The sequence below is a fragment of the Brachyhypopomus gauderio genome, chromosome 4 (genome assembly GCF_052324685.1).
Source record: "Brachyhypopomus gauderio isolate BG-103 chromosome 4, BGAUD_0.2, whole genome shotgun sequence".
Classification (NCBI taxonomy): Eukaryota; Metazoa; Chordata; class Actinopteri; order Gymnotiformes; family Hypopomidae; genus Brachyhypopomus; species Brachyhypopomus gauderio.
Window position 1 is genome coordinate 36,777,339 of NC_135214.1, and position 12,925 is coordinate 36,790,263.

Here is a 12,925-nt window from a genome sequence, read left to right on the forward strand (position 1 = left end):
GAGTTCTGATTTGTTCAGCATGCTGCAGTAAAACACTTTATTTATCTTGTTACTCCACATTGTTACATCATTTCATATTGTGACACCATATTGTTACATTATATCATTACATTATATTGTTATATCATTACATCATATTGTTACATGATATCGTTACATTATATCATTACATTATATCGTTATATCATCATATTGTTACATGATATCGTTACATTATATTGTTATATCATTAAATCATATTGTTACATGATATTGTTACATTATATCGTTACATCACTATATTATTAAACTTCAGGCGAATGCAGCATGCCATGTGGTTCTCACACAACAGAGTCCTGAACTTCGTGGTCAATCAGCTGCATCTGTTCTTTCCCCTCGTGCGTGTCAGGACGATCAGGACGGTCAGGACTGAGGGGACTGGGGCCAGGACACGGGTCCAGAGCTGCAGCCTGTGGACAAGGCAGAGGCCTCAGGCATGTCTCAGAGGTCTCCGATGTCTCGGCACACACTGTGGTGTGAGGGGACTTACCTCCCTGTCCTGATGAGCCTCACTACCCACGTCCCACCACAGCAGGCCTGGCTGGATCGAGTCTCTTGCTGTAGGTCCTGAAGCAACACAACACTCACTTTCTTTCAGGCCTAACTCTTACTCCCGTCATAACCCTGGGGTCAAAAGGTCATCATGATGTTGTGATGGGTGTGTATGGGGGTGGTGTGAGTCTCACCGGTCAGGAAGCTGAGCAGGACCCCCACCAGCACGGTGGCACTGGTGGACAGTGTGCCGAAGTACAGATACGACAGGGAGTAGAGGTTCTGGAGACCCTGCTGCCTGCAAACGAGCATAAACACACTGACCCCAGAACAGTGCCCCTCCTATCAAGACTACACAGACATCTACACATACAGCATTCAGGGCATGCGCCACTTAGAGTGAAGTATGTGTAATTACACAGAGAAATCCGTGATGAAAGCTACGCTGAGAGACATGTCCAACTTTTAGCCCCGAGAAGACTCCCTCTTTGACTCACCCGCTCCGTTCAGAGTGTGAGGAGGAGGGGCTGGTTGCTCTAGTGGTTGGTGCAGTGGGGTGGAGCGTGGTGTTACCAGGGAGACAGGATGAAGCATTGGTGGGCAGGACTTCCATGCTCTGAGGACTAGGAGGGTAGATGGAGCTGCCCACAGCAAGCCACAGAGCCATACAGAACCCCACCGCCACTCCTGAGGCCACACCCTGGGGGAGGGGCAGATAGAATCTGGGCCAATCTGAGGCTTTTCTGCTGTCACCATTACAGGGGGAGATCATTTTCAAGTTTGACCTTAATTATACAAATGAATCTGAATATTTAAACTCATTGAAAGCCAAATATATGTATGAATTCGGTCATGTGTACCAGTGTGGTAAAAGGTAAAATAATCAGCTGTATTTTATAACTCCGTATTATTAGATGAATGGAACACTATAGACACTATACAATATGAGAGTGAACAACATAAAAATTCTTACTGGTTTATTAGTGGCTGGAACGAACATGCCCAGAATAAAAGCTCCTAACAGTGGGCCGCTGACCACGCCCATGACCGTAAATGAGCCCTGTGATTGGTAGAGAGGGTATGCTCTTAAAGGTGTGGGAATACCTGCTGAGCTTGGTGGCAAGTTATGGGTGTGTATGATGTATGGGTGTGTGTATATGGTGTATGGGTGTGTGTGTGTGTGTATGGTGTATGGGTGGGTATTGTCTGTATGGTGGGTGGGTGTGGTATGTGGGTGTGTGTGGTGTGTAGGTGGGTGTGGTGTGTGGTTGGGGTGGTCGGTGTGTGTTGTGGGTGGTGAATGTGGTGTGTGGGTGTTTGTGGTGTGTGTGGGTGGGTGGGGATGGTGTATGGGGGGGTGTGGGTGGGGTGTGTGTGGTGTGTGGGTTGGTGCTTCACCTGCAGGACGCCCCAGTCCAGAAGAGAGCAGAGAGATGCTGTGATCACGCAGCTCAGTCCATACATGAACGCTATGGGTTAAACAAACGTCAACACATCAAACACACGTCAGACACACGTCAGACACACGTCAGACACACGTAAACACGTCAGACACATGTCAAACACACGTCAAACACGTCAACAGATCCAACACACAACGTCAACACATCAAACACACAACGTCTACTGTTTAAGTTGACAGTGATTGCTGGGTGTAAGATGCTACAGTCAGCACACAGTGGGCTACAGCCCCTTGCTACACATCATCAGACAGGAAGCTGACGGCCGGATGCCTACACAGCACTTTGGAGAACAACAGCTGCTTCCTCTGCGAGGAACCAATCAGATATGGCTTCAGGAGGTCCTCCATGGTAACCACTGCCATGGCGTTGATACTGGTGGAGGCCGTACTGAAGAACAGAGGTGCAATTAAACTCTCATACAGGGAAAGCTGCCAAAGTGAAAGATTTCCTAAATAAACACACCAAAGTCTAAATTTACATCTAAATATACCACATTAAAATCTAAATTCACATATAAATATACCACATCTAAATCTAAATTTCCACCTAAATATTGTGACGGGCAGGGTGAGCAACTCAAAAAGGAAGCGATCACGCCAAGTCTCAGGGAAAGAGGATGGTTTAATAGAAAGTGTGCAAACCAAAAACCCGTGCATTGTTCCAAATGAAGGAAATAATAACCAGCAGTCAACTGGTACAAAGACAAGACATATATAGACGAACAAACGACCCTCAGGTGAGACGGATCACGGGTCCCGCCCACCTGAGGGACGAACATCACGTGACCAAAAACAGGACATCTGCCGCTGTAAATGGGGGTGACCGGCAGGGGGCCCTCCCACAACGTGACAGACCCCCCCACTAAAGCCGCACTCCCCTCCGGATGAGAGACTTACAGTGGCAGCACACAAAACACAACAAAGGGGCGAGAGGGCGGGGACAAGACAGGGACCCGTTCCCTGCCGTCCTGAGCTGAAACACAAAACACATAAAAGCTCCTCGTCACAGGACGCAGACCAGGCAGGGACCCGTTCCCTGCAGTCCTGGAGCTGAAAACATAAAAAGACAGACAGGTTAGCTTGCCTCCTGGGCGGGACCCTGGACCGACTGGGCCGTCAACAAGACGATAACCACGCCCCGGTTGGTCACAGGGCCCTCGCGCCCTAACCGGCCATTAGGCCGCTTAAGCCCCACCGCTGAGTGCGAACCGGGAGCACATGGCCCAACGAACGTCACAGGTGTGGATGTGTGCAGGCCGCCACACTGGGGTGCGGCCACGGCTTCTACCAACCACCTCCTGAACCTACCTCCTCGCTCGGAGCTGACCCCTGCCCTTTTCGCTAGGGGTCACCCCAGACTCCTGGGGAGTGAACCCCTCCCGGGGCCCCTCATCTCAAGGTGGACTCCTCCACCCAACCCAGGAGCGCCAGAGACCTGGGCCCTGGCAATCCGCATCAGGGACATGCTGGTCACCCCGAGCTCGAAGGGGAGGGTCTCCTCCTGGAGACCCCACTAGGTCCGGGAGTGCCGCAGTCCACCTCCAGGAGCGACCTGCAACACATCACACACACACGCACGCACACAGACAACACAACACAAAACGCGCACTGCTCTGACCACTGACCCCCCCTTTTACCCAGGGGGGAAGGGACCCCTTCTTAGCATGAGGAGACACCCTGCCCATACACCCCAGGCATCCTCAGCCAACAAAGGGGTACAGGGGCTCCTACCTGCTCAGGGGTCCCTCCCAAAGGTCAGGTCTCCTGATGGAGCAGTGCCTTCTGAGCCACATGTCGTGGCTCAGGAACCCCATAGCTCCCCCCAAAAACATATTTAGGGGGGGCCCCTCCGGGGAACAACAAAACAAAAAACACAGACACAACATACAACATACACGCACCCAGGATGCCAGGTGGCACGGGACCTCAAATGGGCCCCTCCCCACACCCAGTGAAAAGGGGTGCAAGAGAGGAATTACATAAAACAAAGCACGCTACACTCTAGGACAAAACGAACACGCAAAGACAGAGAACACAAACAAACGGACAGGACCCACTGATGCGCGCACTCTGTAGAGCGTGACGCGCCCACTCCAGCTCTCTCTCTCACCGTTTTCACCACGGGATCCGTAGATCTTTGGAGAGAGAGAGCTATCCGCGAGTGGCTTGCGCGCCACGCCCACAGCGACGCGTCCCTCTGGCTCGCAGTCGCTCACCCCCGTCACTACGGGATATCGGGTGAGCGAGGCGAAAGGAGCAGAGAGATTCGCGTCTCACGCATTCTAGCGCGCAGCACGCATCGGTGGACCCGTCTACATACACACACAAACACCACCAGCGAAACACACACACCCGCTCACGTCCGCGTCGTTATTAAAACACAACACAACGTACATACACACACACATACAGACGATAACGAACAACGGACGTGCGCAATGTGAGGCACCGGTAGTTTCGCTGGGCGAGAGCGGAGTCTACTGGTCCCCAGCTCTAGTCACCGCCATGTGATTTTACGGGTCTTACACAAACAACATTTAAACACGGCGGGACGAGTGGGGACAGACTCAACACTCTCTCGGACAAAACACGACAAACACACAGCACGTAGACAAACACTTACCACGAGACATGACCACGAACGAAGGAGAAAGCAAAGGAGACAGGCGGCTTCCGAAAGGGTGGCTGGTTATTCTGTGACGGGCAGGGTGAACAACTCAAAAAAGAAGCGATCACGCCAAGTCTCAGGGAAAGAGGATGGTTTAATAGAAAGTGTGCAAACCAAAAATCCGTGCATTGTTCCAAATGAAGGAAATAGCAACCAGCAGTCAACTGGTACAAAATCTAAATTCACATCTAAACATATCATTTTTACAGTTTTTGACGACTGCTAACATGCGTTTGTCCAATCTGTAGTCACATTTACAAAACTCTAAACACATTGAACACAACATCAGTCTTCAGTGGCTATACTATTAGTTCAACATGTGGCCAACTGCTGAAGACCACTTACATTACACATAACAAGACTGTTCAGTTTTGTATTCTGTTTTTTCCCCCTTGTGTGGCTTTATTTGTATATGTGTATTTTTACACATATGGGACCATGGCTAATTATGTTTACAATTATGGTAATTATTTTTTGGGTTGGAGATGGAGCAGTATTTCTGGACCTTTAGGGATCTCCTATGTATGTAGAAGCCCCCTGATGTTATGGGGTGAGCAGGTCTTGAAGAGCCCCCATGAGAGGTGAGGGCTCCCTTATGTTCGGGGACTAGTTGTGTTGACTAGTAGGCCTATGTACCAGTTGACTTCTGGTTATTGTATCCTTTACTTGAATTATGTCAAGGGTTTTGCGCTGGTTCACTTTATTCATTAAATCCTTCATTTTCAATGAGACTGGTGTGGTTGCGTCTTTCTTTTACTTGCGCACCATTACTGGTCACATCTGAACTTAATTTCTACAATGGTTTTAATATTCATATTAAAACCAAAAGTTCATATAGTGTTTGTACATTGTACCTTCTTTCACAATGTTTTTATGGGAATATATTATTCTAATTTTAATAGTGTTAATAGCTAACTAAGGAGTGAAATTAACATTACTGGAATAGTTTAAAAAATACACTGCTCAAAAAAATAAAGGGAACACTCAAATAACACAATATCAATCAATCAATCAATCAATCAAAGTTTATTTGTATAGCGCTTTTCACAACACATGTTGTCACAAAGCGCCTTACAGGATTTAAAAGGTTAACAATACTACGGGTCCAGAACCCTAATGAGCAAGCCAAGGGCGACAGTGGCGAGGATATAAGTCTCCAATATAACATATAATATAACTCCAAGTAAATCAAACTTCTGTGAAATCAAACTGTCCACTTAGGAAGCAACACTGACAATCAATTTCACCTGCTGTTGTGCAAATGGAATAGACAACAGGTGGAAATTATTGGCAATTAGCAAGACCCCCCCTATATAGGAGTGGTTCTGCAGGTGGGGACCACAGACCACTTCTCAGTACCTATGCTTTCTGGCTGATGTTTTGGTCACTTTTGAATGTTGGTGGTGCTTTCACACTTGTGGTAGCATGAGACGGACTCTACAACCCACACAAGTGGCTCAGGTAGTGCAGCTCATCCAGGATGGCACATCAGTGCGAGCTGTGGCAAGAAGGTTTGCTGTGTCTGTCAGCGTAGTGTCCAGAGGCTGGAGGTGCAACAAGGAGACAGGCCAGTACACCAGGAGACGTGGAGGAGGCCGTAGGAGGGCAACAACCCAGCAGCAGGACTGCTACCTCCACCTTTGTGCAAGAAGGAACAGGAGGAGCACTGCCAGAGCCCTGCAAAATGACCTCCAGCAGGCCACAAATGTGCATGTGTCTGCACAAACGGTTAGAAACCGACTCCATGAAGATGGTATGAGGGCCCGACGTCCACAGATGGGGTTGTGCTCACAGCCCAACACCGTGCAGGACGCTTGGCATTTGCCAGAGAACACCAGGATTTGCAAATTCGCCACTGGGGCCTTGTTCTCTTCACAGATGAAAGCAGGTTCACACTGAGCACATGTGACAGAGTCTGGAGACGCCGTGGAGAGCGATCTGCTGCCTGCAACATCCTTCAGCATGACCGGTTTGGCAGTGGGTCAGTAATGGTGTGGGGTGGCATTTCTTTGGAGGGCCGCACAGCCCTCCATGTGCTCACCAGAGGTAGCCTGACTGCCATTAGGTACCGAGATGAGATACTCAGACCCCTTGTGAGACCATATGCTGTTGCGGTTGGCCCTGGGTTCCTCCTAATGCAGGACAATGCTAGACCTCATGTGGCTGGAGTGTGTCAACAGTTCCTGCAAGATGAAGGCATTGAAGCTATGGACTGGCCCACCCGTTCCCCAGACCTGAATCCGATTGAGCACATCTGGGGGGACATGTCTCGCTCCATCCAGCAACGTCACGTTGCACCACAGACTGTCCAGGAGTTGGCGGATGCTTTAATCCAGGTCTGGGAGGAGATACCTCAAGAGACCATCCGTCACCTCATCAGGAGCATGCCCAGGCGTTGTAGGGAGGTCATACAGGCACGTGGAGGCCACACACAATACTGAGCCTCATTTTGACTTGTTTTAAGGACATTACATCAAAGTTGGATCAGCCTGTAGTGTGTTCTTCCACATTAATTTTGTGTGTGGCTCCAAATCCAGGCCTTCATTGGTTAATAAATTTGATTTCCATTGATGATTTTTGTGTGATTTTGTTGTCAGCACATTCAACTTTGTACAGAACAAAATATTCAATGAGAATATTTCATTCATTCAGATCTAGGATGTGTTATTTGAGTGTTCCCTTTATTTTTTTGAGCAGTGTATATATATCTCAAAGAAAGTGTTACTTTAACTCTGTTTTGAGAGTTAACAATGTAACTCTCACCAAGTGTTAAATGATTTAATTATTTTGAAAGTGTTAATTTAACTCTGCAGAGCGTGGTGCTATCTAAACCCTCAAAAAGTGTTAAGATGTGGGAGTCATTTCAACACTGGAATTTTCGGTGTGTACCACAACTAAATCTAAATGTACATGTAAACATACCACACCAAAATCTAAATTCACATCTAAATATACCACAACAAAATCTCAATTCTAAGGGCAGAATCTCAATCCACTTCTAAATAAATCACATCAAAATCCAAATCTACATATACATCTAAATGTCTTGAGATTGAATAACTACAACATGATCTGTCCAGTATGTTATAGATGCTGAGGTCTATAAACACTACAGTAGAACCCTGGAACTCCACCGCCTCAGTATTCAACATATTCGAAGTTTGACGCAAACTTTTGAGAAAATTTTGTCTGAGCCCAAACAAAACTTGACTTTTGTAAACAAAATACAGTTTGTGCTTCGGTCACATGCCACTAGTTGGCGTTAGTGTTGTTCAATAGGTTTTAAATAATTTTGAGGCTGTGTTCCAAACATTTGCTGTATTTTTGTTTTTTGTATTGTTTTAGACACAAACATCAGCCCCAAGAAAGATATAGCAGAAAAACAGAAGAGGAAAATGATAAGAACAACAATAGAGTTCAAAAAGGCGATCATAGAGAAGTATGAAAAAGGCATTCATGTGATGTACTTAGCATTGGAATTCATTGGATATGTTACATTATTTTGTTAAAACATTAACTTTAAACAGTATTACTTACCTAAGAGTGTAATTATTGATAATTTTTGTAGGGAAATAGGGAAATTTATGGTTTAAAAAATGATGGTTGAGAACCAATTAATTGGTTTTCAGTTATTTCTTATGGGGAAATTCGATTCGGAACTTGATCGCATCAGTTGTCGACGCGAGTTCCAGAACGAATTACTGTCGACTTCTGGGGTTCTACTGTATCTTGTAGGAGGGTTATACTGTACCTTAAAGTTCCACTATAGGCGCAGGCAAGGAAAAGTCCAGGGATGCCAGGAAGATTCCGGAAAATATCCAAGACCATGTACGGCATGTACTACAACCACAACCAGAATGTAAAGTGCTCAGAACGCACAGCAGATTGACATGTTGTTTTCAGTGTCTATGGTGATCAGACAGTAGCTGACACAAATGATACGAATGCACCCTATAGCTGAACAGGTTATGTCTGCTGTGTTTGGGACGCAGACACACTTCAAGTAGGGGGCGGTTACACTTTTATATGCCATAGGTCTTCAAACATTCAAATAAAGACCAGTAATGAATGGTAGGTTCATCCTGTAGATGTTGCCAGGACTATGAAGACTAACAGGTATAGTGAGGTGCTCTGAGGTTCTCTAATGTTTTCTATGTTTATCTGTATGAACATGTGTCCCCTGGAACCCCAGTGTGTGTCCCCTGGAACCCTAGCATGTGTCCCCTGAGAACCCCAGTGTGTGTGACCCTGGGAATCCCAGTATGTGTCCCCTGAGCACCAGCATTGCTGTTGAAATGAAATGTGCCATATTTTGTCAATTGTGATTTTTCACTGCAATCGAAATTTGCCCTCCGCATTTACCCATCTGTGCAATTAGAACATACACACAAACACACACACTAGTGATCATTAGGGGGCTGTGATGCACACGTGCCCAGAGCGGTAGGCAGCCCTAGCCCAGGGAGTAGTTAGGGTTAGGTGCCTTGCTCAAGGGCACCTCAGTCATAGCCTCAGGTCTGGGAATCAAACCCACGACCCTCTGGTCACAAGACCAGTTCCCTACCACAGGACCATGACTGTCCCTGTTGCTCTATTAGGTTCTATAGGATATACATTTAAATCAGGTTGGTGACTGACCTGATCCGTGGCGGAAATCCGTCCAGATTTCAGCGGGTCGCACTGTGAGTAGAGAGCATACATCACAATGCCACAGGATGCAGCACAGCTTACTATCAGACACAGACCCACCTGGTTCACACACAGAGCCCTGAAACACAAACACCTGGTTCACACACACACACAGACCCACCTGGTTCACACACAGAGCCCTGAAACACAAACACCTGGTTCACACACACACAGACCCACCTGGTTCACACACAGAGCCCTGAAACACAAACACCTGGTTCACACACACACAGACCCACCTGGTTCACACACAGAGCCCTGAAACACAAACACCTGGTTCACACACACACAGACCCACCTGGTTCACACACAGAGCCCTGAAACACAAACACCTGGTTCACACACACAGAGACCCACCTGGTTCACACACAGAGCCCTGAAACATAAACACCTGGCTCACACACACACAGACCCACTTGGTTCACACACAGAGCCCTGAAACACAAACACCTGGTTCACACACACACAGACCTACCTGGTTCACACACAGAGCCCTGAAACACAAACACCTGGTTCACACATACAGACCCACCTGGTTCACACAGAGAGACCTGAAACACAAACACCTGGTTCACACGCACACAGAATCACCTGTTTCACACACAGAGCCCTGAAACAGAATCACCTGGTTCACACAGACAGAAATACACCTCGAAACACAAACATGCCACACAATTACACCACACGCTGTAGTCAGAGCAACAGGTATTCACATTTTATACTTTATGCACAGTGGTGAGTGGAGACCATGGGGTCAGTCTGTGGTTCGTGGAACTATACTAATGGAATATATCCCAAGGGGTGACCTCAGGGATGACCTACCTTTAGGTAATTCAAGTAAATGAGGTAAGTACTTTTGGCAATAATATTGGTTTAAGGGTTAAAACATGAACATAAAAAAAATAAATGAAGAAATAGAACCATTGTACCTCTGTCTTAACCTTAAGCTTAGGTTAATTTGATCATGGCATGAGACATCTGGCTGCCATGCTCATGAAGCTGGATAGGGGGCGCTCTGCTCTCACCACTGTGCCTGCCTCTCTGTCCTGCAGGAGATGTAGCGTTGCACCTGGGCCTGGTTGGCAGCATACATGGACAACCACACCATCGTCCCTCCAACTGTGAAACTCCAGAATGAGTAACGTCTCTGAGGATCAAAGCCAAAGCTGGGTGCATGAGAGAGAGAGAGAGAGAGAGAGAGAGAGAAAAGCAGAATAGTGTGACAGAGGGAATGAGATGAACAACATGGCTGATGTTTATTGTTCAGTGACAGTCGTGATAAGAAGACTCATTCTGATCTTCAACGTTCTCGTACTCGTTGAAGTTGATCCGGGAGCCGTTGGTGGCGATCTCCAGAACCTTGGCGGGACCTCCAACCAGGAAGGTGCCATATGTAAACACCACAATGAAGCCGGAGAGCATGATGGCTACCTGAAACACATCTGTCCACACCACCGCCCTGAGTCCTCCCTGCAGAACGAGGAGACACTCCGCATTACCACACACATCACCTGCTTAGCTGGGGCCTGCTTATTTCATTTTTAGTATTTCTATCTCATAACAGGTGATCTAGATGAAGGCTAGAGTTAAGGTGCCGTTTCATCTGATGTGCTGCTTGGCTAAGGCTCTGATAAGCTAATACTATGATAGGCTATGGCTCTGATAGACTAAGGGTCTGATAGGCTAATGCTCTGATAGACTAATGCTCTGATAGACTAATGCTCTGCCAGTGGGTGTGTAAGAGCATTCAGGGTACCAGGAGGGTTTCAGTCTGCAGTGCTCACCACAGTTGTGTAGAAGGTACAGATGAATCCAGTGGAGAAAAGAGATGCCCACATATTCAACCCTGTAGCTGTATCACACAAAAAAAACAAAAAACAAAAATTTACACACTTTTCACATTCTTAGACCTTTAAGCTCTTTCTATTATTAAAGATGTGGCAGTCTCTAAACATTATGAGTAACAATAAATCATATTAGAATGATTAGGCAATAAATATTTTCATCAAGGTTGTGTGTGTGCCTCACCATAGACACTCTCACAGGTATATACACATTCTCAAGGTTATGTGTGTGTTATCATGGACACTCTCACAGGTGTATACACATTCTCACCAAACGCTACCTTGATTCAGTATGAGGGCAGGAGCCAAGATAACAATTCCTGTGTAAAGCAGCTGAGGAGAGAGGCATTAGGGACCAGAGAGGGAGTGTTAGAGTAGTGTTGGAGTATTGTTCCACAGTATGAAGTACTCCACTAAAGAACATGCAGGTGAAGTGAACAAGCTGTAAAATTGTATCTTACTGTTGCTATGAGAAACTGCAAACTCCCAAGTAGCTGCATTCCTCTGCCAAATCTCATTTTCAGATACTAACACACACACACACACACACACACACACACACACACACACACACACACACACACACACACACACAGTCTTAAATCACAATAGATAAAACACGTTTGATCTCAAACTGCAAACAGCTTCACTCTCCATCTCCTAATTCTTGACATTCAGCAGTGAGGAGGAATGTCCTCTGCCTGACACAGCCGTGTGTGTGTGTGTGTGTGTGTGTGTGTGTGTGTGTGTGTGTGTGTGTGTGTGTGTGTGTGTGTGCATGTGTTAAACACCTGGTGGGCGCTGGTGATGCGTAGGCGGTAGAAGACAGGCAGGAACAGCACGGCAGTGAGCAGGGAGTTCAGCGTTTGGCCCAGACACATATAGAGGAACTTCAGGCCATACAGATAGACCTCCGCCGGCACGCCCAGCACCTGCACGGCAGACATGAAACTGGCACACAGAGACATGCCCACGGGCACTGCAGCCATGCGCCGGCCCCCCATAAAGAAGTGCTCCACCTCCGAGACCCCTGCAGTCCTCCGCAGAGACTGGCCTAGACCAATGGCCAAGGAGCCCAGGAGCATGATGGCAAATACGACATAATCAGCCAGGCTGAATCCCTGTCCGTCTGTCTTTGGATTCCTCCCGATATCCATCCTGCTCCACGATGTGGTCCGGGTGGAGCTCTCCGGTTCCTAGGGAGTGGAGCTGCTCAAACAGATATTAACATTCTTCTTCAACCTCCTGCCTTATTACGACAAACTCACTGCTCTGCTGTTCAAAGTTAAACTTCAGATCTAATTAGCACAGCAATACAACATAGGAAAGGTTTCACACAGGAAACATTTCACTTCTAAGATGTTAAGCATTGGTGCCCTGTCACCGTTCTACAGTCTCGTTTAGGACATGTTGGACCTGCACAAGAGAAGGAAAATTTGTAAAATAGTACCACACCTAATTGAGCGAAAGACAGTCGAAACAGCAAAGAACGAAGCTCTTACCTCTGCTTCTCTTTAGATGTCTGTTCACCCGCAATCCAGCTGACGGGCCAGAGTTTGGCATGCAGGGACAGGAGGGGCTGAGACAGGTGCTGAGACAGGTGGTGAGACAGGGAGGCTGTCACTAGGCTGTGACTGCATGAAGAGAGAGAGAGAGAGAGAGAGAGAGAGAGAGAGAGAGAGAGAGAGAGAGAGAGAGAGTGCAGATGAGGAGCAGATGAGTGTTGCTCCA

At 47.1% G+C, this 12,925-nt stretch overlaps 1 protein-coding gene across 2 annotated transcripts; it reads right to left on the bottom strand.

The window, feature by feature from the left end:
- Positions 1–9: 9 nt before the first annotated feature.
- Positions 10–12,857, bottom strand: slc5a5 (solute carrier family 5 member 5). 2 transcript variants are annotated; one of them, XM_077004409.1, is made up of 16 exons: positions 12,697–12,857; positions 11,986–12,610; positions 11,656–11,721; positions 11,476–11,527; positions 11,135–11,202; positions 10,666–10,820; positions 10,376–10,516; positions 9,300–9,444; positions 8,413–8,501; positions 2,269–2,381; positions 1,930–2,000; positions 1,505–1,591; positions 1,029–1,231; positions 726–829; positions 530–606; positions 10–449 (listed from the first exon to the last, which is right to left on the bottom strand). In XM_077004409.1, the coding sequence occupies exons 2-16, from the start codon at positions 12,349–12,351 to the stop codon at positions 321–323; spliced, it is 1,866 nt and encodes a 621-aa protein (XP_076860524.1). In that variant the 5' UTR covers positions 12,352–12,610; positions 12,697–12,857; the 3' UTR covers positions 10–320. The 2 variants fall into 2 exon arrangements, with proteins under 2 accessions (XP_076860524.1, XP_076860525.1); XM_077004410.1 differs by having other exon boundaries at positions 9,300–9,429; positions 12,697–12,855.
- Between the last annotated feature and the right edge of the window lie 68 nt (positions 12,858–12,925).

Bases quoted from the DNA above. Each gene is read 5' to 3' on its own strand.
- slc5a5 (XM_077004409.1), bottom strand. From the start codon at position 12,351: ATGGATATCGGGAGGAATCCAAAGACAGACGGACAGGGATTCAGCCTG. The intron at 9,445-10,375 runs GTGAGAGCAGAG...TGTGTGAACCAG, and splicing joins ACAGAGAGGCAGGCACAGTG to GTGTTTGTGTTTCAGGGCTC. The intron at 607-725 runs GTGAGACTCACA...GTGTTGCTTCAG, and splicing joins CCTGCTCAGCTTCCTGACCG to GACCTACAGCAAGAGACTCG.